Source organism: Merops nubicus, unplaced genomic scaffold, assembly GCF_000691845.1.
Source record: "Merops nubicus isolate BGI_N331 unplaced genomic scaffold, ASM69184v1 scaffold1375, whole genome shotgun sequence".
Classification (NCBI taxonomy): domain Eukaryota; kingdom Metazoa; phylum Chordata; class Aves; order Coraciiformes; family Meropidae; genus Merops; species Merops nubicus.
In genome coordinates, this window is record NW_008611394.1 from 1 (window position 1) to 25573 (window position 25573).

Genomic DNA, 25573 nt, shown 5'->3' on the forward strand with positions numbered 1-25573 from the left:
AGGATTCTATGATTCTATGATCATGAAATGAGAGGTTTTTTCTTTATATGTAGAGAGACAAGAAAAGGAATATTCTATTTCATCTTGATGTTCTGAAAAGTTAGGTCTAGATAATGTAACCAATCCAGTGAATCCTTAACTTCTAATTCTGTCTATCTCCTCATTTGTTGTAGTTTTACTGGTTTTGTGAGTAGGTATTTCTATGTATCTTTTAAAAATACTGTAATAAGATAAATCAGAAAACTGGAAATAAACTCCTAAATTTTGATTACAAGCAATACTATATAATCTAAATAATGAACTTACCAAATTTCTATTCTAAATGAGTTATAATGTATATGATTCTTACTTTTATTGGAAGTCTCAGAATATCGCCCCACTATTTAAAAATCCTTATTATTTCATATCTATATTTATGCCCAGTTTTAAGTATTAGTTTACGTATCCCTTTTGGATGTTTACTCTCCAGCATTAGTTATCACAATGCTCTGTTCTTTCAGTTCATTATTTTCAGCCCTTTTGGCAGTACATTTCTCAGCAAATATTAACTTTTTAGTTTTCAGCTGATCAATAATAACAAAGATAATTAAGTAAAAGTTGTGAATTACACAATTTATAGGATTATATGAATACTCTCACGTGTAGTGCTGGTGTCCTTGTTTTATTTACATTTGCTTTATTTTCATCAACAGGCAACTGTGGCTATCATCAAATCTAAAATTCCAACCTATACTTCTGTCTCTTGAAAAAGAAAACTGTAGTGATTTGTACTGTAAGGTGAAGTTTGGAAGGAAACTGCCTGTGGACATCACCGACACTTATTTGTGGTTTAAATAATCACGGCTCTTCAGGGTGATGGAGAGTGGGAAAAGTCCTATCAGTTTCTGAATGTGCAATTATGGAGGACTTCTTAAAACAATTCTCTCTGGATTGGCTGCTATGTGCTTACAATGACACTGACTAATTTCAAAAGCAGAGTAAATATTCTTATATTTTTTATAAATTACAATATCCTTTAATATATTTGCAGTGCTTAACATGTCTTGTACATTTGTGCGATGCAAGATAATTTGGCAGTAATTAAATACTGACTTACTTGGTGTTAAATTACGCATGTATGCATACTTGTGAAACATGTAACTTTTGTGCCACGCGCATAGATGGATTTAGATTGTTCATCAGGACTTACTGGGCTAGATGCAGAACTGTAAGAGCTTATCTAGACTTCTTGAATTGCATTGAGTTCGCATTTAGTAATGCCATGGATAGGCTTAGGACTAGCTTGTGAAGTCAGCCCCAGAGAAGCTAATGAACTTCTGATTGTGGAAGCTATGAAAAAAATATGAGTTAAAGACAATAAAAGATTGCAGAAGCAAGCTTACATGGCTGACAGACATTGTAGGGTGCAGCATTTGTCCATGAACATATTTGAACTTGATCGCAAAACAATCCCTAACAGGTCTTACGATAAATACTACTCAAGGTTCATGTTCTTATAGTTATTTGAGCTACCCTCTGAGGAAGAGCTCACTGAAATAACAAAATTTGCCATGGAACTTTTATACCTGAGGAAGATTCAATTTTGGAATTTGAAGTTGTTGGAATGTATATTTTTTTTTGTCATCAGAAGATGCTGGGCTTTAGGGTATTAAAAAAATCTGTCATGTAAAAGCAATTTCATAATTTTTGGAAAATTGACACTGCTTGACTAAATTAAATTTACCTCTGATTGTGTTAAGATCTCTGCTTAAGTCAAGATGTGTGTATTTAAGATTTTTTTTAAAAAAAAAAAAGTTGTTAGCAAAAATATTTAATTTGGAGAAATTAAGTATTTGTTCAAGAGCTCAAAAAAAATTGATCATGCTGCTTGTTTTTCTTCATGTTTACTTTATTTTTTTTTTACAAAATGTACACATTTAGTTTACACAAACACGCTACAGCAGATTTCAGGTGTACATGTATTGTACTACTCTTATCCTACACTGGTGATAGCAGAGCAGCCTTCAACGTACCTCTAACATCCCATCTCTACACCAGAATAGATACCTGATTTATTTTTGCAAAAGACTGGTTGCAACATTTGTTCTACTTCATTAGTCCCCCGTCACATTTTCTGCAGCACTGTCACAATGAAGATTGGCCTATCTCTGATAGCCTTTCAGCTGTGTTGAAGTCTTGGCATAAACTCAGTGGACAATATATCTTAAAAATTATGGGGGGGAAGGGCAGTGTTACATTTTGGATGCATACCTTTTAGAAAAATCTTTCTAGGTTCAGAATTCAGGTAGCTCCAACCTAAATGAAAAGATCCTTAAAAAATGTAATGCATTTATCACATGATATCATATAGCTGAAGTTTCCAATTTTTTTTTTCCTGACTGTCTCATAATTAAAGATACTACAAAAAGCTGAAACAGATGTTAGCCCGTTTAGCAATCGTTATTAGTAGATGTTACTATATACTACGTTCATGCCTTTTTCTTCATTGAAGGGAGAAAGACATAGTCATGAAAAGTGTGTTAGGATCCAGTTAAGGTTTCTTCATGACAAATCAAATCAGAAGATCCTTAATTTTAAGCAAAAAGACTTTGTGGACACATCCAGGAAGAATCAGAAATACAATATGTAGGATGCCTGATATTTATGTCATGATAAAATTAAATGGAGATCTACTATGTAAGCATGATTGATAGAAGTATCAGTATTACTCATATCTGAGTAAGCTCAGTGTACCTATAAGCAGATTCTTTTTTTTGTTCTGTAACAGTTCTTCCTCTGAAGTTACCTATTTTGTTAGGTCTGGGGATAATTTTTAAAGAGAAAAGTAATTCAAAGGTAGAAGGCAATTGCAGCAAGATGTGCGTTGCACATTGATTATAGCACTTTAACTCAAAGTATTATTCAAAGAATGAGGACTACACCATACAAATGTGAAAAAAAAATACATGGTAAAGCCTCTGTATAAATTAGAAGCTAAGATTTAAGAAATACACTCAAACACCTGGAGCTTAATCCAGTAAAAATGAATAGCAAAACTTAAGAGTATTTATTTAATCTCCTTGTCATAATGTCTATTTTATCTAGGAGTTAGAATGATAATAAAACTATAATTTCAGGTCTTATTTTGTTTGAGTCTGGAGTTAAAACCTGTCTTTTCAGAACAATCTGTTAACTAAGTAACCACTGTTGAAGTGCTAAAGTGTATAATTTAGAAAGTTTTTCTTGTTGGGAAAAGTTCATAATAAAAAAATTATTTGCATAATACATGTCTCAGTGTAAAGCTGAGTAATTTTATTTATGATAAAGTGGGAAATTAATCTTTTAGGTAATGTTGCAGAATAGCTTGTATTTGTCCATGAGTTGCAGACCCAAGGTCTTCATTAAATCACATTTTCAAAGAGCTGCATGGATCGCATTATATTCTCATCCTGGAAAAAAGAGAATAAAAAACCAAAAATCATACACCATTACAAATGTAGCTGCCCAATATCTAGAGTGAAACTGGGTGGAACTAACTGTATTTTACAGTTACAGTTAATTACAGTATTTTTCAGCTTGTTTGGAGAAATTTTTAGCAGAAAAAAGGCAGTTAATGGATTTATACTTAAATAGGTTTTTGTATATATTAATTAAATCAAAACTCTTCTGTCAAGAATACAAGAGCATGTTAAGAAAATTCTCTGCAATATTATATAACAAAACACATATAGGCAGTACATATTCAAGGAATAATTGTATCTGAAGTGTGAATCTGTACACGAAATTATACACAGGAGCAATTCTAGGGCATCCTATTGCATAGCTGGGGATGACTAAAATAGAGTTGATTTAAGTGTGCATCTCTGAATGAACTTTGAAGAGTTAGGCTGTTTGCAGATCACCAAAACATATTTTGAGTCCTCACCTCAGATTTTGTGTGTTCCTGTTGAAAAGATATTTCCAATGCTACTTCTGCATTCTGATTGCTTTGTATTACATGGGTAACCAAACCTTCAACTTCCAAGTTCTACATGATGGTTACTGGTGAATCACTCTGTATTCCAGTTTGTAATCAGTAAATTACTCTGCACAGCAGTCGGGAAAAAATACTTTTTTTTTGGTAAGCTATACCTTCCAATATCTAGCAGAGTTTGCTTGCGGTAATAGCCCATATTCGGTGGCATTTCTGGGTCAACTGTTGATTGCACGGGAAGAGTGTATTACATGCTCATTTAGCATTTCCTGGTGTCCACTGTAATGATCCTCTTTTTTATTCTGAATGCACGCTCTTTAGTACTTTCTTGAGGGATAATCTAGCCACCTTTAATTCTAGTGAATAAAAGACTGAAATTGGTAGAATATTTTAGGAAATTTAATCAAAGTGGTGCATAAACACCCTACTTCTTAGAAAGGTTATCTCATAGTATTATTTGCTACTGATAGGTATGTAGGCCTTCTATACATTACTGTTCTAATAACACATGTTCTGTATCAATTTCCAGTTAAATTATTCACTGTTCAGTCTAGTGGGTAATTTACTTTGCAGAAAATGACAAATATGAGTAATTTTTTTTTTATTTTATGAAACATCCACAGTGGTGTTTTTAATCTTTGATTCTGTATGTCATCTCAAGTGATGTTGCTGTAAGAAGTGATCTACACACTATTTTGTGCTGATTAACTTATGAAAGCAATGATATGTAATTTCCAAAAAAATACATAGGTTAATGCTTAAAAAATTGTATACGAAGTTTACTATATTAAATTATTCACAATTAACTTTTTCCTACTACATTATTTTGAAGCATCAATATACTACTGAAGATCACCAATGCATGTAGGGTTAAATTTTGGGTAAACTGGAATCATTTGTCATTTAATTATTTACAAATATTTCTATATACATTGATAGCTAAGCTCAGCAAATGTGCAAATCAAATTGCTCTTAATTTAGAAAGTGTTTGGACACTGCCTACCAATTTTATAATGTATCATCACTAATGAAACTAGTATTTTAAAATTAACTCAGTGTCTGAAGTTTTCTGTTTCTCTACAGAATTCCAATGCCCCTCCTTTAGTTAGCCAAATGGGAGGAATCTTCACTGGAAAATACAGTCTTGTCACAATATTTAGAACATGGTGGCTTTTAGTAGCCTTTTTTTCCATCTTAAAAAAAGGCAGGTGAGGAGCTGGGTATTGCCTAGCCCTTGAGTTATCCATACTACTGTTCCCCAAGACCTATTTCTGCTGTTTGGTGACTTATAGAAAGCAGGACAGACAGCAGCTCTTTCTGGGACTCAGACCAGCATACGTAGGGCAGGACTGTCCTTTTCTCCTGTGGGAGCAGAGGGACTCCTGGCGTGTGGATGACAGGCTGGCATTGAAGCACATGGATATGTAGGGTAGGGAAACAGGTCATACACATGCCCTGTCCAAGATAGAGGGAGGATGAGGGGAAGCACCTTTGCCGACCTCAGTTGTTGGCAGAGATAGGACCTTCTATCAAGTAACCAGAGAAACCACACTCGGACTGAATGCTCTATGATTCCCTCCATAACTGCTTAACACTTTGTGAATGGACAGACCATTCTTTGCATTGAGACTGTGAATTAAGAGTCTCCAACTTGCTGTATTCCTCAGGCTGTACAGTGCTACTGCATTGATAGTTCTGCCAAACCAGTATTCAGCACAAGGAGGTGATTTAAAAAGAGGCACATGCATGTATGAGTGTTTAAGAACACAGCAGAGGCTCTTGATGCTATAATAAAAAAATATCTCAGGAACCTCTCCAAGAGGCCTGAAGTGGAGCCTCTGTATTCAGAGATGCTTTGCTGTGTTCCTTCTCGCTCTTAAAGTAAGCATGCCACAATTCCCTCTGTTATCACAAACCACCACTAGAAGGGATGTACTCCTAAGACCCACTAATTTGGCTTCCAACTCAGAGAAATGGCAGTTCTCAGAGACTGGCAACTCTTGCCTGAGATGGCAGCCAAAGAAAAGGCTCTTGCAGCCTTTCCCTGGCAAAACAGGCTTCTAGTCCTTTTTAAGGTTCTGACTGGATGGGATCTGAGCTTTAGATTTTGGTTGAGGGTTTCTTGTAATGCCTGTCTCCTGGCACTGTTTCAACTTCAGTTTCAAGCCTGAGCTAGAACTGGCAAGCCTGTCCTCTGTATGCCTTTAGCACATTTTCACATGCACCGGATGCAGCTCTGGCCGCCATTTTCATTAGGGGGCATTCCCATTTTAAGATCTGAGGTACCAGTATCTGCTAGGTAAACTGGCAGGGTAGGTTTGAGCAGATGTGTTCCAACATCAGCCTTAATGTCAAAGGGAGGTTTGGAGACGAGGGAGCCACCATAGCTGTCAAAACCTAGGGAGCATCCAGTGTGCTGTGCCCCCATCCTGAATGTCCCAATTTTGGTAAGCAAAAGGTAATAGTAGATCTAGCAGTGGTCTGGAGAGAAAGACAAGGGCGACTAAAGGTGTGGACTAGTTTTCCTAGGAGGAAAATTTAAATAAATGAGTACTTTACAGCTTGGAAAAGAGAAACCGAGTCAAGGGCAATAACTATAGCCACTGTTTTTCCGTAACACCAGGATACATGGAAAACAAAAATATTGCATTGCAGGTCTAAAACACATGCAGATTTACAACAGAAAGAATCACAGAAACATTTAATTTTGATTTTGCCATTGTTAAATGCTCATGAAAGTTGAGACACATCTTAGAGTGATGTGACTGACTGCATTCTGAGGATAGAAAGGTACCTGAACCTTACCTTTTAATCTCAGTTTCAAACTTATTAGGATATTAAAAAAATTTTTTCCTACACTTGTTTTAAAAGGAAGCAGCCACTACTGTCCCTTGTAATGCAATGCTGAACAAGCTGAAGCCACATTAACTCCTGAATCAAGTTTGTTGAAGGACGTGTACTGAACCCTAACCGCAAATCTCACTTCTGCAACCAAATCTTGATATAAACATGAATTACACACTTTGCAACTCTGAAGTCTTAACAGAAGAACAGGTCTTAGTAGGAATAGAGATAAAACTTTAGGCAGCAAGATACTTTCTGCGTCAAAACCATTGGCACCTTTAAAGTTAAAAGCAAGTGATGGTTAAGTGGCGTGACAGGAATGGTGTCTCTGTCATATAGCAATTTAGAGAGCATCTCTCTCACATGTACCTTGAGTACTCAGAAGAGGTAAATAAGAATTCTTCTGAGAGATGTGAGGAACTGTGAATCACACTGGAAAAGGAAAGCAGGCAATTCCTTACTGAAGGTACTCATTTTCTTTGTAAATTAATCGCTCAGCCCATCACCATAATTGCTGTCATATCCACATTAATCTGTCATTTAACTTCCAGAACTCTTCAGACCTCAGCTGGATAGCCTTTCATTTGTATTGAACAAGACTGAGAAGCTAGAAGCATGGTCAATGCAACAGAGCACTGCTGACAGAAAAGACACGACCCAGTACCCATTGCTAATGATACAGAAAACAGCCACGGTTAGAGGAGCTGTTGTCTGTCTTTCATCCTGAAAAATCAGTGGACTGAAATCAACCAAAGAATCACTTACTAGGTAGCTCTACTCATGAGAGCGACCCCAAAGAATAATTACAGATGCATATCAAAATAGACAAATTCTAGAGCATCTTTGCTGTTTCCTGTTCAGCTTTCCTTATTCCAAATGGTTAAAAATCTATCCCTCACTAACTGCATGTATCTTGCTAGTCGTGTTCTCTCCTTTCACAGAATCACAGAAGGACAGAATGTTATGGTTTGGAAAGGACCTCAAAAGACTATCTAGTCCAACCACCCTGGCAGAGGAGGACCACCTAGAGCAGGTCACATAGGAATGTGTCCATGTGGGTTTTAAGTGTCTGCAGAGAACAAGACTCCACAACCCTTCTGGGCAGCCTGTTCCAGTGCTCTGCCACCCACTTTCTCTTGTCTACTGCTCTCTTCTTGATACAGGAGAAAAGAAGCAGTACACGCAGGTTATATGCCTCATATGTATTTTATATACAATATGTTTCTTTTTCTTGCCTTTTTTAACTGACAAATTAGTACTAGTTCCTTAAATTTCTGAAAATGCAACTTATCTTTCCTCATATCATCTCCTGGTCTGAAACCAAGCTGGTTTCTAAAGGGCACAGAAGGGAAAACAGATTGTAATTCCTAAAAAAGAGCTTTATTCTCATTCCTGTCTCTAGAGGCAATGAGCTGCTTCCAGCAGTTGAAGGAAATTAACAGCCACCTGGGTAGTGTAAACTGATAAGCTTGATCAGTTCTCACTCCCTTGCCTTGAGAAAACTTGTTTGCTGGTAACTCTGCCAGACAGCACTTGGCAAGCTCTGTGCTTGTCACATTGTCATGTGCACTCTCCCTTTTTAAGGCCTTCAGCAGGTCATGACCCACTCATTGAGAAATGCTCCTATAGATGATGAGTCTTCAAGCAACATAATAATTATTATTGCTGTGACTATATGTCAATTGTAACAGGAATGTGTTCCCCAGCATGCGGAGAAGACAGTAATAAAAACGAACATGAAGGAACTTATTTGCTAGCAATTACCAACAAAACATTAAGGAGAGAAGGGATGCGGTCACAGATGTCTAATAAGCAATGACAGCATGCATGTAACATCTCTTCTACAGATTCAGGTCACAAATTTATTTACATTGTTTAGTCATTTCGTACAATGGTTTACATACGTACTATACCTTAGGAAAATAGTATCTCCAGTTAATAATTAGGAGTACTTTCACTCCAAAAATCTCTATAGCTGTGACAGGATAAGCCAAAAATTACAGGTACAGTACTTGTCATTTGGTACTTACTTTCTGGCAGCTCTCAATGAATTCATCTATGGTAACTACTCCATCCTTGTTTTTGTCCATTTTCTGTTCAGAAAGAATAAGAATGTATGTTTATCCTCCTGAAATCCTGTGTAGAACAAGTGCTTTTTATTGTTCATTTCAATTACAGACCAGCCTAGGAACAACCAGGCCAAAATGCCATAAAAACATAGTAAGTGATATAACAGAATGAGGTTAAGGTGCTGATCATTGAAAAATCAAGGTGCAATGAGTAGATCAGAAAATCCTGGGATAGAACCACACAGAAGAAAAGGGACTGCAAGATTGGTAGTATATGCAAAACTGTTACAACAATGAAAATGTTTCCATAACTGCTAACAGAGTAGTCTTTTTGGCTCCTATGTTACTTGACCCACCTGGAAAAAGGTTTCCACATGTTGTCTAGGTGCATCCTCCTTAAGGACAGGATAGGTGCATTTCCCCATCATATCATATATCGCTTTCATGATATCAAGCATTTCCTGAAGAGAAAAAAAAAAGATGTATTTGTAACATATGGTGCATTGTAGACATTGCTTTAACTCAGGACACATAAATGAGTTTTAGGATTTACATTTTAGAATAAAATTTTGACATTGTGCCTGTTATTTTATGACTGAACTGCTTCAAGAAGGAACTACTATGTTCCTAGAAATTCTACCATGTTAGTTCAACTTTCATAGATAGATAAACTCGCTAAACAGATGTAGATGTATAAATTTGATTTTAAATAATTTAGAATGTGTGCAAGTTCATGGATGGGGCTTTGAGCAACCTGGTCTAGTAGGTGTCCCCGTCCATGGCAGGGGGATTGGAACTAGATGATCTTTAAGTTCCCTTCCAACCCAACCCATTCTATGATTCTATGATTCTGTGATTGTGAGAAGAATCTCCTGAGGTCTTGTGAATAAAACTGAACAGTATAAGTAGTTCCCTAACAGCAAAGCACATCAACTTCTTACAACTGAGATTTCCCTTGAGAAAATAGACACCCACGCACAAAACTGCACATATGCAAAGAGTTCTCCTTTTATATCAAAATCTTTGAATTTTATTAATAGAATAGACTTCTGAAAACTGTAAGAAAAATTATAAAAACAAGTCATCTGCCAGTATGCTGAGAAATTATTCCACAGATAACCCTTTTATAATAATCATGAAGTGTTTTTCTAAAAGTGTAAAACTGTAAATGTAATATAAATATATTTGCATAAAGACCCAGTTTTGAAAAAACATATTTTTATGAAAGCACTCATTTAGTTCCACTGTAATTTAAGTACATGTTTGAATCTTTGCAGAATAAAAGATGTAAGAAGCTTTTCATATAATTTCTGTTTCAAAGAAAAATATTTAGAAATAGATTCATAAAGCGAGTAACAATTATGGCCCACACACTTAATTCTTTTTTGTCCAAATATCCTACCAAACTACTTTATGCTAATGACTGTGTGTGCAAATATATTGACATATGCTGAAGCAAAACATTTTTGTGCGTGACATATTCTGACCTTTAGCAATTTCTGTGAAAATTTTCCCATTTCCCTTTTTTTGATATGCCTTTAAAATAAGAAAATTATTTTTAGTAAGTCTAGTTCATAGTATATGTTTATTTGCTAACATGTCTAATTAGACAATGAAGCCATTCTTTGAAAGCAGGACTTACACATACAACATTTAATTTCAGTGATTAGTGTAAAAAGTAGACCTTACCTCCTTAGTTATATATCCATCCTTATTTATATCATACAAATTGAAAGCCCAGTTCAGTTTCTCTTGTACTGTCCCTCGGAGTAAAATTGAGAGACCCATAACAAAATCCTAAATAGACAAAGGTCTTGGTCAGTTTGGAATTGAGCAGTTTTTCACAAATACTCAGAAATCCAGAATAATGCATTCATCAGAAGCACAGAAGTCTGGAAAGATGTGCTGTTTCTAATTTTTTTTCTTCAGAGTAAGTGATAAAAAATGATGTTTTTTTAAAAAATAATTAACAATGTAGGCACTGTTTGCCACGCTCAATAAATAAATTGAGTAATTTTCCATAAAATAAGCCATAATTTTCTATTAGTGGATTTATCCTCTGAAATGTCTCACATAAGCTGTTCCTGTTGAACTTAATACCAGGCAAAAGCAAATCCCATGGTTTAATGGACCAAAAAAAAAGCTTAAGTGGGAGTTAGATTAATCTAAGCATACACAGATCTTACGGCCTCAGACAGCTCTTCTGACAGCTTCAGTCTTTTTAACTATTCAAGTATAGGCTCTGGGTTTCCTTAGTCTCTCCTAAGTTTCTGTTTTACTGATATCTGTGCCCTCTGGGGTAAGTGGATACATGAATCTTGAAAGAGTGTTGCTCACCTTGTCTTTTCTACATCTCAATGACTAATTGAGGGTCATGGGGTTAAATCTCCAAACAGCTCTTTAACAATATACTATTAAGTATTAAAATGTTCAAGAAATTCAGAACAGAATGGATCACATTACAGCATTAGCAATTAACCTTTTTAATTCAGTACCGTGTCTTCAAATCTTTTCTGCACTGTTACACTTTTGATGTAACTTTTCCTGAAGTCCTTTGCAAAGGTCTCTGATAACTTTATATTCTTAGAATATTGTATTTCTGAGCTCTGAATTTGTTTTTAATTTGGCACCAGCAACATGTTTGCATTTATTCTATCTAAACTATGTCTGTTCTGCTTTTCCTGACTGTTTCTTTCTGTGATGCACCATCCTAGGTGGCTTCTTGGCATCATTTATATCCATATTTGCAGGGCTGCCCTTCTATCATTGGTTTTAAAAGCCATGCATAAAACCTTCTTGACTTTATGCTATTTTGAATGGGGCTTCCATATTGCATCAACATGTTTGGTGATCATATATAGTTCAGTGCAGGTGCACTGCCTTTGTCTGAGTGTTGTGCAGGAGTCAATCTCAGGAATAGGAGGAAGGACTTATCATAAGAGGAAGTTCTAATGAGTTGAATAAGCACCAGTTTGAATGGGGTATCTTTCCTACATACTTACTTTCATGCAATTGAAGAGTATAACAATATAATCATATAGAGATAGAAATTCTGATTCAAGGATATAGAAAAAAAATGCTGTGCATGGTGAAAGGAAATGTGTGTGTGAGGAGCAGTATAACAGCTAGCAGTTCAGTGCAGAATGGAAGAGTAAAGTGTCAGTGCTGAGAGTAGCAGCCAAGCTCAGAGAGCGTTTGTCTATATGCTTGTTACCAACAACTCGGTGACACGTGAATCAGGCACACGATTTAGCATGGAGCATGAACAAAAGTCCCCATTACAGTATTAGAGTATCCAGATGTGTCTTCCTTCCTGGTTTAGACATCTGATTTCTGGGAAGACAGGAATTCTACTTTTGGAGCCTATTTTTGTACGGTTCACAGTGCTGCTTGGACACTTACATTCTCTAAGGTTGACAACTCTGAGAGGGAAAGTCCTGCTCAGCTAAGCACCTAATGAGAAGAGGTGCCACTGATCTATGGTCACAAAGGAGCCTAAAACTTTGGAGGAAGGCTGTACACAACTCTAGGTCAGGTCTCTCTTCAGTCTGTAACAGTGAAGTTAGAAGCTCAGAAGTCTGTGCTTTGGTACTTGCCTTTTCTGCTTTTCACAGCTTTCTGCTTCTAACTTGTTAGCTTTCTGCTGAGTGTACTAATACCTATGGAGACCTCCATTCAGTGCCAAACTCTCCTGTTCCTAACTCTGGTTCTGCAAGAAAGAAGGATATCTCAGGGAAGGATTGCAAAATGGAGCATCATTGCACCTGTATTGGAGTCTCTGTGTGCTCAGTATCACAGCCTGCTCACGCTTCAGTTCTGCACTACAGCTCTAAAGAGCCTCTGGCTGTCATCTGGGATTAATTTTTGCAGGGGTTGTTTGTTTGGTTTTTGGTGTTTCTTTGGTTGGTTGTTTCCAGCAGTGATTCATTATCTCCTAGCAAGATTGTTGATGACTTTCTGGTTGCTTTATCCCTCAGTAAATCTTTGGAGAAAAATAATTCACTAATAAATTAATTAACAAGGTTAATAGTGTGCTGTCTTAAATTCATAGGAAAGCTTATTTTTCCATCTGGTCATGTTCCTTTATGTCTTGTTCAAGGCCAGAAGAAGTAGGTAAGCGGGCACCTAAATCCATTTTTGGATTTAGCCCTTAGGATTTTGGAAAAGAATCAAGTGATGAATGTTAGTCACAGAGGCAGTGGAGCCCAAGCATGCATAAAACAAAGATCACTGAGGAGGAGCTGCTATAAGAGGAAATCTATTTCTTTATAGGTACTGTACACCAGCTGGTATTAAAATGCTTATGAAATCATCACTGTCCTGAAAAAACTAGGTCATTTCTTACATGACATGAGCAAGACTTTCTGTGTTGAACAAAAAGAATCACACCTGGATTCATTCATTAAACTGCTAGCCTCATATCACTGCCTTGGAGACAATGACTGTTGGTCACTGTTATAATTAGTGAAATACCAAAGACGTGTTTGATCTTAAGATCTGGACTATCCTATAAAATTATGTTGACATGTTTATTATTTTATTAATTAACGCAAAATTCACAGGTAACAATTAAGGAGTAAAGCAATCAGAAAATCAACAACAGCTTTTCATTTTTTTTAAGAAACAAATACAAGTTTGGTTTTGAGTAAAAATGACAAAAAACTTTAAACATTCCTGTTGCATTTGGGCTTTGTGCTTTAAGGTACTGAGGTATAGTTGGATTACAGAGTGACTTTCCTTTCATCAAGATCACATTTAGAATGGCCTTAATCTGCATCTCCAACAAACTAAGCATACTGATTTGTATATCTGCATGCAGGTGCAATGTCCTTTACCTTTGACTATATGTCAGAAGTTATTTAACCTCAACTTTCCTGACTATATAAACAGCCTTGAGGCCCAGATCTTCGTTTTGGTTCAGTTACAATATTTGTGCAGTAAGTGGAAATCTTGCTTTCACATCTGTCTCTGTTCACTAATATACCAAAAAAGCCTTTCAATGGCTTGGTCACTAGGTTTCTTGGAACTCTGTCCCTCAAGTTTTAAAGTTTAAAACTAGTTTTAAAGCAAAGCTAGTTGCATAACGAATGAAATAAATTAGTCTTAACATTGATACACAATCATGGGATAAGGAGAGAGTTTCAAGCAGCAAATTTCATTATTTTGGTTTTTTATGCTACAGAAATGCTTCAGTTGGAGAACCTGACTTATCAGAATACAGAGATTTAGGGCCGACAAAACTCTAAGGACATAACAACCTCATCCAGTGAAGGTGTGCATTTAAGTTGTACTAAAATCTGTCACTTCATTATTGGTGGTTGGAAATTTGAGGAAAAAAGAGCAAAAGGCTATAACAAAGTCTCTCTTCCACACAACTCCAGTTACCATTGCTTCCTTAGAAAAAGGAGAGTGCAACAAAACAAATGTCATTCTCGCCTATGTTCTTTCAGTACCAGTTCAGATTTTCATATCCATTTTACATAGGAGAGAGACTTTTTCATCATAGCTCATTATATTAAATTGTATTTACTCTCACACTTTGATATAGAAAGTAAAATGGGATGAATGATTATTCTCCAAATTTTTAAATCACTCCCTTTTTCTTTACTTTTTGTGCTTTTTTTTTGTGTGGGGAGTTTGTTTGTTTTGTTTTGTTGTTGGTTTTGTGGTTTGTTTTTTTTCCTAATGGAAATGAGAAAACTAGAATACAGATTGCTATAGAAGGAATATAGCACAGTTGCACCTACAATAAAGTTATACTGGATTCACAATTACTGAAAATAATATAAAAGTCTGGATCACTCTGAGTTTATATGGGACAGAAGTAAGCTGTAAATGTCTGTTTTGGCAATAAAAAACTCACTGCTTCTTTTATTTTTCCTTGTTTATTTTATTCCAAAGCCTTTTTTCATATCTACTTTTCATATCTACTGCATTTCTTAAGACTTTCTGTCTGAGTTACAAATGTCAACTGATTGTCAGTTAAAGATATAAAACCTTCTTTTGTTCTCATTATTCTTAATGACAACAGCAGAAATGCTTCTCCAATACTGATGGTAATAATGTTTTCTCTTAATGCTTCTGCTATGGCTGATTGGACCAGAAAGTTTCCTTATAGAATTAACATATGTGAATAAAACCTCCATTCTCACGCTAGTTTCACACAAAGCCTGTTAATTTCAGCTGTCTGGAAAAAGGTAGACTGGGTTCATGTTTTTCTAGCAAATGCAAATAATCCCCCACAAAATTATCTGGTTATAGTCGCAGCTGAGGTATAGATTTCTGATAGCAGTGCATTTGCTTGGAAAGACTTCTCTGTCCATATTACAACAATAAAAAAGGAATGAAAATGCTTTAAAAAAGTTTCTGTCAGACTTCACAACATCAATCACCCAAGTAAATAGTCAAAACGTAGAGGGTGTTTAAACAAATTTAAAATGAGTGTAATAATTGCAATCTAAACTGAAATTGCAAGGATAACATTTGTCTATTATAAACAAAACAAAACTAAACATGACAAAACAAATATATCCTTTTCCAAATGGACTAAAATATCTTTTTTTTTTTTAAAAAAAACAATTCTGTAGCTTAAAATAATGGCTCCTTTGCAGTATTTTTGTACACCCTGTTTTCATCTAAACTACTGCAGTGAGTTGCCATTTTACCACATTATTGCACTGATGACATCAGCCTTAGGAGGGAAAACCAGAATTTTGAACACAGATTGGATTGTTAAATGGAGGAAGAATTAGTTTCAAACTTTGTTTTTTTTTTTTTTTCCATAGAACCTACTCCTGGAAACTAATAGGGTATGTGAGAAAACTTATTTTGGCCGAGTCATCCCCAGAACAGCTGTAGTTCAGAGTCCTTCTCACATTGCACAGGCAGGCAGGAAAATAAGGATTATTTTATGTAATGTGTACAAATTTGGTTACCTTTTAAATTAACAGATTTACAAAAATATTATGTAACAGTACAGTCTGAGTTAGCACTTTGGGATATACAACTGTAAAATAATAATAATTACTTTTGTTAATACATTGGAAAAACTTGAAACTTGAGTCGTATAAGCTAAATTTTGCATAATGTAAGCCATAAAATTAAAGCCACCAAATTGGACTTAATTACAGGGAATGGCAAAATATTCAGTTGCAGAGAAAGAAATAAAAGTATCACTTACCTCAAAACTTACAGATCCATTGTGATCAGTGTCAAATGCATTAAACAGAAAATGTGCATATGTTGTGGAATCTACAATTTAAAACAGTAAAAATAATTCATAGTAAGCACATCTTATTTCCTTTAATTTCATTCTATAAAAAAATTTAATACCAAAATATATTTGGATACCAAAGCTTGATAGCAAGACTAAATTTTCAATTCCATTTGAACTTTTTTTTTCTTATCAGGCAGGAGGGATAAATTATAAGTGCAAGTATGTGGGTAGCTACACTGTTAGGAACACAAAATATGTAATTCTGGTCTAGAATACCTTTATTAATTTTCATTCTTGTTTCTGCTAATCACTGATATCTGAATGAACAGCAAAGAAGTCATGTTACTGTAATCTGAAACAACCTGTGTTATTGGTAGTGCTACTAAATGACCGTGACAAGGGATCCAGCTTGTATGTTAAAAAAGAAAAAAAAAGCAGTAATTTTTGTTCAGTTTAAATGAGGGACGCAGACACCACCATCTGTGCATCTAGTGTATCGTTCTTACTCTGAAGACAGGCTGAAGCTGAGCTTGTCAGAAAGCTGCTGGTCTGCTTGGGTCACATGCTTACCTACAGGTGAGACAAACTCCGGTCCAGAGAAACATATTCTTAAAGCTGGTTTGCACCTTAATTCCTATGAACATCATATGAGGGCAAGGTGTTTAAAAACCTCAGAAAAAAATGGCTGTGACTAACTGAAGTGGTCAATAAGGCTCTGAAAGATGACCTTGAATGAGTCATCCTTTCACTAATTACTTCTATACTTTCCAAACCTACTGACCAGTGCGTATCAACTCATTTTAGAAACACAAGGCAGCATGAATCTGTCAAGCCACTAAGTTTTTATAAATATACATCTTTCCATTTCCATTGAAGGCCTTCCAAGAGGAACAACCTGCTTCTGGAGTAACATATTGTGAAGAGAGAACTTCTCCAGACTACCCTCTTCATGTGAGGTACGAGCCACTGGAGTTATGGGAAGTCAGCATTCCATAATACCTTTTCCTTCTCCGAAAGCCATGCAAACTAATGTAGGCTGAGTTACTGAGTTACTTTTAATACTCGTTGCTTTCCTCTTTCTCCTTCATGAATTTAGATTAATTTTAGGATAATTAGAATTAATCTCACAAACTTTTAGTAAAGTGAGAAGTGTTACAAAATCTGTGTCCCCCTTGCAGGGCAAAACCTTCCCTATCATGGAAAAACCTCATAAGTGAGGAGATATATTTTTCTGGTTTCATGGCACTAAACGATTTTACCTTCCATATTAAAACTGAAAACCTTTATTTGTCACAACGCAAAATATTGTTTTGAGTTAACCTGAGTGATAGTGTTGGGTCACTCACCTGAAATTTCACCTCGACACCTAGGAATCAAATATACCAAACTTCAAAACTTCATACTTCACAGATTCAGACCTGGTATTAGTAATCTATCTGGTCTCACTTCAATATTTGAATTTCCTATGATGCAAAATACTTGTAACAAGAAAAAACTCTGCAATCTTTAAACCCTGTGTCTCTTAATGCCTTTTCAGGGAATTGAAAAAAACTCCACCACTACTGAGACATTTATTTATTCATCCATGTATTCAGTCATCAGTGTAATTGCTGAAGTGTGACCTAGCGTATAAATTCCTGCTTTAACTGAAAAGTGTAAATTTGTTGACTTCAGTTTATATTTAGGATTTTAATAGTTATATTTTCTATAATCTACTGAGACATCTGTTGTGCCACAGAATATACTATGTGAAGCATCTCCAGGGAAAAAAACGTATTATACAGGTATAATTGATGTAAACTGAATTTTAAATAGCCTTCCATTCTCTTGGCATTCACGTCTTAAAAACATGTGAAACATTCCTAATTGTTTTCTGTACATTTACAGAAAACACCAAGGTTAACACAAAGTTTTTTTAGGTTGTTGCCCACACATCATGCTACTCTTTTTGTATTATGGTATATGAAAAAGAATATTCAGTTGAAGAATATTTTCTTTGTGGTAACCCCTTCTGGAAAAAAAAAAAATCATCATTTTTTTAAGATTGTTTGTTGAAGAAGTTCTGGTCTGAAATTTTGCCTTCAGAAACACAGCAAGATAAGGTACACTAGTCTTTTAACTACAGCTACTTAATATGATTCCCTATGCCCTTGCCTTCCTAAATTTTGAACATTAATCATGTTAGACAAAAGCTTAACTTTTTAAATAAAACATGTTTTCTTTCCAGAGATCTGATTTCATAACTAGCAGGCTAAATGGATATTTTGACAGGTTGAGACAGAAACAGATATTAAACCAGAATTCCTTTGAAATACACCATGAAAGCATTTTAAACAGCAGAGACAAAAAATGGTAGTCATTATACATCAAACCATAAAAATAATCTGTTCTGTTCATAACTGACAAGGAGTGTAACAACTAATGGGACCTATTCTTTCACCTGTAAGGCAGTGGTTTTCCAAAAGGAAGTTACTGGAGTGCCTTCCTGGCATGGAGAGCTTTTTACAAAGCCATTTCTGCATTTTAAAATACATTGTCTTTACTGCAATCCAGAATCATATCCTTTGTTACTCTTGTGGCCCCCTTTTTACTCTTTCTACTCCTCCTGTACCTTGTCCTGGATAGTCTTCAAACTTGCTTGATGGAAAGTTGCCTTGGTGGATGACACTGGAAAATTACTTTCTGTGATTAACTGGTCACTCTGAAGCTTAAAAACTTACACATCATTCTGTTTGCACAGATAATCTGGTTTTGCATTACATAGACCATTGGGGCACAGATCCACATGTATGGCACACGTTCTAATTTGGGGACAACTTTCAAACTTTTTTGTTTTTCCTTTTTAATATCCAGACATACAAAACTCAATATTTTAAATGCACCTGAAATTTAAATTCCTCAGCTGCACACAATATTTTGGCAATATATTCAAAGATTTATGCATCCAGTCTGGCTGCTTAACTAGACACTTAAATATGATGATCCCACCCTGTTGTTAACATGCAGGGGTGTGCAAATACAGGCAGTTAACTGGGCTTTGAAAATACCTTGGCTGTTGTAAGAAACAAAGAAGATACTTTGGCTCTCATACTTCTCAGAAAATGGCAAAGTCAACACAGCAAAACAGCACAAACCCCACACAAAACAGTTGAAGTCTCAGTGGGCCCACAGAAATTAAAGGATTACTGATGTGAGCTGTTACTTTTCCAAGGACATTCAGGTCTTCTGCTGTTCCACAGAATATTGTTCCTGAAATTTTGAGGAAAACTACATAAGGCCTTCACATTTATTTGTTCTGTCGTTATATACTGCTAAGGCTGCACTCTGTTGCGTGGAGGCCATGGAGGATGAGGAGAGCAAGGGGATAGCTTCTGATGGTCACTTCTCAGTGTTCTTTGCCAAGATCTCTGAAAGCGCTTTATAAAGAAAGCTAAAAATGCTGTTACTAGTACACAACACCTGCTACTATGAGTGGATTACCTGGATTTGATACTTCTCTACCCTGCTAAAAATCTTTTTACTATATATTACTGAAGTTAAATAAAGCAAGAAAACTGCATTTTTCTCCCCCAGAAAACTGTAGCTCCCTAGCTCCTTTGTTGCAGATAGAGTAATGCCATCGTTGAAACTGCAGTGAGTAGTGTAACCATGTGCAATAGTAATGCAGTATTGCATTTACAATTACAGTTGCAATTACAATTACAGGTAGAAACAGGCAGTTATTAGTTATTAGTAGGAGTAGGTATTTACAGCTCTTAACATGATGCAGTGGAGAGAAGAACTTTTTGCCTCGTACATGAGCACAGGCCTTGAGCAGCAGAGAGACAGGATGCAGCACATGGGAGAGCAGGTGTGGGATGAAAGGGGATGGGGTGCAGGCTGGCACTGGAGACCCCACAGCTGTAAACAACTCACCCCGGTCAGCTAAAGAAATGCAGGTGTGGAGATGAACAAAACTGGGTTTTTTTAGAAATAGAAAACAGAACAAAGAAATAGTATCTAACACAGGTAAAAGTCACCATCTATAATAGATTTGGCTGTAATGTGGAGCTGCAAACTAACAGGGGAGAGAAAGGCATAAAAATGCATTAGCAAACATGTAGAAATGACCCCAGGTGAATCCTAGAGTGAAGCAGAAGAAAGCACCAACATGAACATCCTGTTCCTCCTGGGGAAGGACTCCAGGTGCTGTTACTGCACTGCAGTCTCCACCTCTCCCCCAGAGGATGCCACTGCCCTAAAGACTCAGAGGAGCTGTGGAAGTGTGAGCATTAGCACCAGGAGAAGGGGTAAAAGCTGAGACTGGGGTATATATAAATTTTAACTACATTAACATTCTTTCCTTTCTGTAACAATTAGATTTGAACTAATAAAGATTAGGCTGTAAAAATTACATTTATTCTCAAAATACATTTTAGCATTACTTTTAGAAAATCTGTGCTTTCTCTTTGCCCATAAACAATTTGGAGTGTAACAACAGGAAACTTTTTTATTAGTATTTTAAGTGTAATAAAGGTGTAATAAACCACATACAGAGAACTATTTTCACTAGCCAGTGTAACTAAAAAATATAATATCTGAAACTGTAATTGTTAGCCTAGTTTAAAAGCCTAGACTGAGAAATAATCAGTAGGCAGGTCAACTCTTGTAGCCTTTTGTTCTTTCCTATTGAGTGTGCCTACTTGTTAAGGATTTCAGCAATGGTAATCCACACTGAATGCTGCTCTTTACCTTCTAAGTCTTTATTCAAAATAAAACTAATTGAGAGACATTTTGTTCCTACCAATTAAATGTGTGTTTTGTTTTTTGTTTTGTTTTGTTTTTTTAAATACAAGTGAAAAGTCCCAGGGAAACATGCAAATCTCAAGAGCAGTGGGAGAAGATGAAGAGGCAGGATTGAAGAGCTGTAGGAGAACATGAAGAGGCAGAACTGAATGGTAAAAGCAAGAGGAAGAAAAAGAAAGGAAAACAATTAAAATTAAAATAAAACCTGAGGTTCAAGGCAAAAAACTGCTACACATTTTTCTGTTACCTTCATTGCACTAAAAGATAATGAAGACAAAGAAACTAATGAAACCCCTGGAATTAATTAATTGAAATTAAAGTTAGCAAAGCCCCTTGTTTAAGTAGAGGAACTCCATAGACATCAAGGGGCTTCTGGCATCAATACTAGAGGGTACCTGTAGTGCCTCCTACAGTTTTCATTCCTACTGTGAAAGATTTTGTGGAATAAAAGAGAATGGGGAAAACTGTGTAGAAAGTTTAAAAATAAATTACTCACTCAGAGAAGCCTAGTTTTCAAAGGTATCCAAACACAGGTAGTAACTTCATAATATAAAACAGACTTCTTACAGATATCATTGCATTTTACTCAGAAATAGATACTTTAAAATGTGTCCAACTGTCCAAGAACAACCCCATGAGTTCAGACAGAGCTTGAGACAGCAATCTTGTTAATTTGAACAGGCTCTTTTGTCAGACTTAGGAACTAACAAACAAAACTCTGTTCACTGTAGTACTTACTGTGTGTACCAAGTACTTACCTCCCTGTGGAAAGAACTGAGAGTAAATCTCTTTGAAGGTTTCTTCATTGACAACACCACTGGGGCATTCCTAAAAAAAATGGAGAGACAAGAAAATTAATACTATCAAATCTGCTTCATCAAATCATGCGTTCATGAGATCGTACCAAACATGTATGGGACCCTGAGAGTTTAATGTCTGATTTTGCACTTTCAACCAAATATTAATACATTAAAAATTCATCACTTTGAAGTATCTTCCAAAAGAGTTCCCACAGGACAAAAATTCCTTATGTGCCATATACATCAATTTCAGTCTTGAGACCTGAGTGACAGATGTGAATAGCGTATGGAGCTATCAGTGTTGCTGTGGGTCATGAGTGGTCATCCCCACCCCTGCAAGCAGCATGTATATGGCATGGAAACCAAACTGAATTGTAAACTGCATTTGCAATTAGGTATTACTGGTACTACATGCAGTCATATTCTATGAGAAGAGTGTTACTCAATGAATTCAAAAGACCCTGCCACAGAAGCAAACCTTGCAGATCCTTCTGCCTCCTTATAGCTTTTTTATAAATTGAAATATGTAAAAAAGAACACACAGAAAGTGTCAGGGCAGAGTGATACAAAGAAAATGAAACAAAGTGAGAGAGGATTTAAAAGAGGATTAGAGCAGTGACTTCACAAAAGTTACTTCTGTAAAGAGGTAGGAAAAACAGAAGCAGTACTGTATTTTTTACTGAGCTGCACATAAACATCAAAGAACGGGCAGATGATTTATAGCTCTGAATTTGCCAGATTGAGCAGATGACTTTGGACAATGCATTTAATTCCTTTTTGCCTTAACTGCTTCCTTAACACGGAGCGTGAAAGAAAGCTTTTTAAATGAAAGCATTTCTAGAAACAAAGGTAAACAAAAGACAAATTAAGTGTTAAGGTTTATACATTTGTTTTTTTCTATTACTAGGCTATTTGGACTGATGGCTCAAACTCATGTGCTCCTACTCCTAACCTGGGGAAAGCAAATAGCTTTAAATTAAGATAATGAGTAGTGTAACATCTTTTACCAGTGTAATAACAGCTTTTCCTGTGAAAGCAAATGACATTTCTACTAGATAAAATAAGGAATGCTGAGATATTCATAGTTCTGACAGCTTCTGCTGAGAAACCAATAGTGTAACCTTGTTAACTGAGAGATGAATGCACCAGCTGAAAGACACATCAGGGATTATTTTGATTTATGTTGCTTATCCTCAGCCAAAATCAGCTCTTCACCATAACTAAGCATGTGCCATAATTAAGCACTTGCAAACACACAGTAAGAAACAAATCTGTTTGATCAGAACAGACAGACAAACAGCAGTCACAGAGACAGAAGTATGAAACTGTTTCGTCCTGGGTACAGAGGCTGTCACCAAAGAAGAGACAGAATTAGAGCACAGGTCTCTGTGAGACCAAATATATATCAACTTCTGGGCCACACTGCCTTTCAAACAAAAGCCTTTGAGGAATGGGAGGGACAGTGAAATAAACCTAGCATCTCTACCCTTTCTAAGAAAGGAGCAATCCATTAATTGAGGTGGCATCTCCCTACCTGTCATGTATTTGGGTGTGAGTGCATTCTAAAACATTTCTCTCTGCTTTACCAGTTTCCCCAAAAGACTGTAGTCAGATAGTCTAGTGTCTTTGTGGTCTCTAGCAGTTTTACTACACTGTTTGTCTTTTTATGTGAAACCTTCTGGAGTTGTATAAGTCCAAGCAAAGGAGCAGAAAAAAAAACAAACAAACAAACAAACCACACACACACAAAAAAAAAACCTCAAACAAACAAAAAAAAACCCCACCACAACAAACAGTGAAGGGTCAGATATTCGTTGATATAGCACTATAGTTATTCAATATAGGAAATGTAACAAAGGTATTTGTAAGTTCCATATCCAAGCACACATTGGTGTATATACTCTACATCACTCCCAGACCTGCCTAAGGAAGGATGGTGCACCTTTCTCCCTGAGATGGGTGGGAGTGTGAAAGGACAATGCAGTATTTCAGAATTTAGAAAAACAAGCTGTGGCTTCTTTCTTTTCTGCAACTAATGTCTTTTCAGACAAAAAGTTAGGTGCATTTTGACTGAACTAAAACCAAAATCTCTACATTTGAATTTGTGCAATTCGGATTTTGTGTGTCTTTAAAAATTTTTCTGAGATGCTTAGTGAATAATGAATGACAAAATATGCATTTAAGTTCATATAATTCTATGGCCTATTAAGAATTTTTTCTACCTTTTCCTTGGATGAGAAAGACATTCAAAATATGCTTATTCTGCAAAGAGTGCTCTCCCCTTTTTTCAGGAAATGCTAGCAACTCCAGCTGTGACAGTTGTTAGTCTGAAGCTATGAAGAATAAGAGTCATGCTTTCTGACTGCTTTTAAATGCTGTGATGTTTGAGGAGAGTTAAAAGTACTCTGCAGAAATTTGTCTGACTTATTCTTTGTTCAAAATAAGTTAGCAGCCTGTTTTTAGAAAAAACCATGATCTACATACTTCATTTACCTTTAAAAGTGCTACTTTTTTTCTGTCACTTAATGAATTCATTTCACCATACTGTTTGAAAGAAACATTTCTTGAAAAGGCAACCTTCTTTCACACAGTGACATATTAGAACCAGGAATGGCCTCTTCAGTTTATCTAGGTTGACCCTTGTGTTTTCCTCTGCGCTTTCCTACAGCATTGCCAGAAACACCTTACCTTTTCCACCCATGGAGGTCTGGAGTGGTGGTATCTTAAGGACACTAATTAAATATCTGTGATGCTGGCCAATTACTCTTATTAGATATAACAGTTCAAACTTTTCTTTCTTTAGCTTGAATATTTCAATTCTATTCTTAAATATTTCAGTCTAAATATATATGTAGCCAACAACATTTACCTCCAAGACTGCTCTTCTCTTGACTCATAAACATGGCTTTCTTGTATTTATCAGGAGATTTATCCAGTTCAGTGAAAGATATTTAATATTGTAACTGTTAAGTATGCACCATGGCTTTATATCAAGTTATTGCTGACGTCTTCCATTGTACCAGCTATAATTAAAAAAATCTTTCTAACCTTTCATTAAACTCTGATAGAAGAGAGGAAAATAATTCAATGGTTTGAAAGAAAAATGTGTGGTTATTTAAACCATTCCCTATATTCTTTCTCCTCCAGCTGTGTATAATTTATTTTGTTACAGAAAATTTGTTCGACAGTCTTTTAAAATTGCATTAATGATGTATTATATTTTCCTTCTGGAGAATAAAAAGGAGGAAAAATTAATCTTGAACTGTTTTTCCTGAGTCCAGTGCTCCTGCCTTTAAAAAGAAAATAATCTAAACTGACAGAAAGAAGAGACAGGGAATAAAAAATATTATTCTGCCTTTTGATATCTCTCTTGCTTGCAGTTTTACTGCTGGGAAATTACACCTCCAGTGCATGGTCTTATGAACCACTCCAAAACTTGTAAATTATTTACAAGCTTCATGCTGTCTAAGCTATCTTTTCTTCAGTATTTCTGAGAATACTGCAATAAGTGGATTCATCTTTACTACCTAATCAACACTCCTTTCAAACAAGAATCAAACCCAAAAGACACACAAAAAAGGGAGTAATAGTGAAATGTAGGAAAGAGAATGTAGGAGAAACAAGCTCAAAGCTCTGACTTTTGTCTGTATAATAAACAATTTTTTATGATGCATAAATCTGTATTAGGAGCTTTGGGAATTTAAAATATATTTTAATTATAGGTGTTTTCTCCATGCTTTATCTGCTGACAGTTTTTGTTCTGCTTCATTTCAGATATATGTTCATGTCCATTGACTTAATTATCTCTAACTGATTGATAATATTGTCTCTTTTTCCATAAACTTCTATTCTGATTGAAAGTTTTAATTTTCCATAAACAGAAAATGTAATGGGAGAACATGTACAT

The 25573-nt window shown here is 35.7% G+C and overlaps 1 protein-coding gene across 3 annotated transcripts in view; it reads right to left on the reverse strand.

Annotated features, from left to right (window-relative positions):
* Positions 1 to 3262: 3262 nt before the first annotated feature.
* The window catches only part of LOC103773806 (Kv channel-interacting protein 4), a 51577-nt gene continuing 29266 nt past the window's right edge, over positions 3263 to 25573 (reverse strand). For all 3 annotated transcript variants that reach the window (XM_008941185.1, XM_008941186.1, XM_008941187.1), the window contains exons 3-8: positions 21625 to 21694; positions 16046 to 16116; positions 10555 to 10662; positions 9222 to 9326; positions 8827 to 8889; positions 3263 to 3428 (exon numbers count right to left, since the gene is read on the reverse strand). In XM_008941185.1, coding sequence (XP_008939433.1) covers positions 3381 to 3428; positions 8827 to 8889; positions 9222 to 9326; positions 10555 to 10662; positions 16046 to 16116; positions 21625 to 21694 — 465 coding nt within the window. In that variant the 3' untranslated portion in view covers positions 3263 to 3380. The remainder of the gene's footprint in view (positions 3429 to 8826; positions 8890 to 9221; positions 9327 to 10554; positions 10663 to 16045; positions 16117 to 21624; positions 21695 to 25573) is intronic.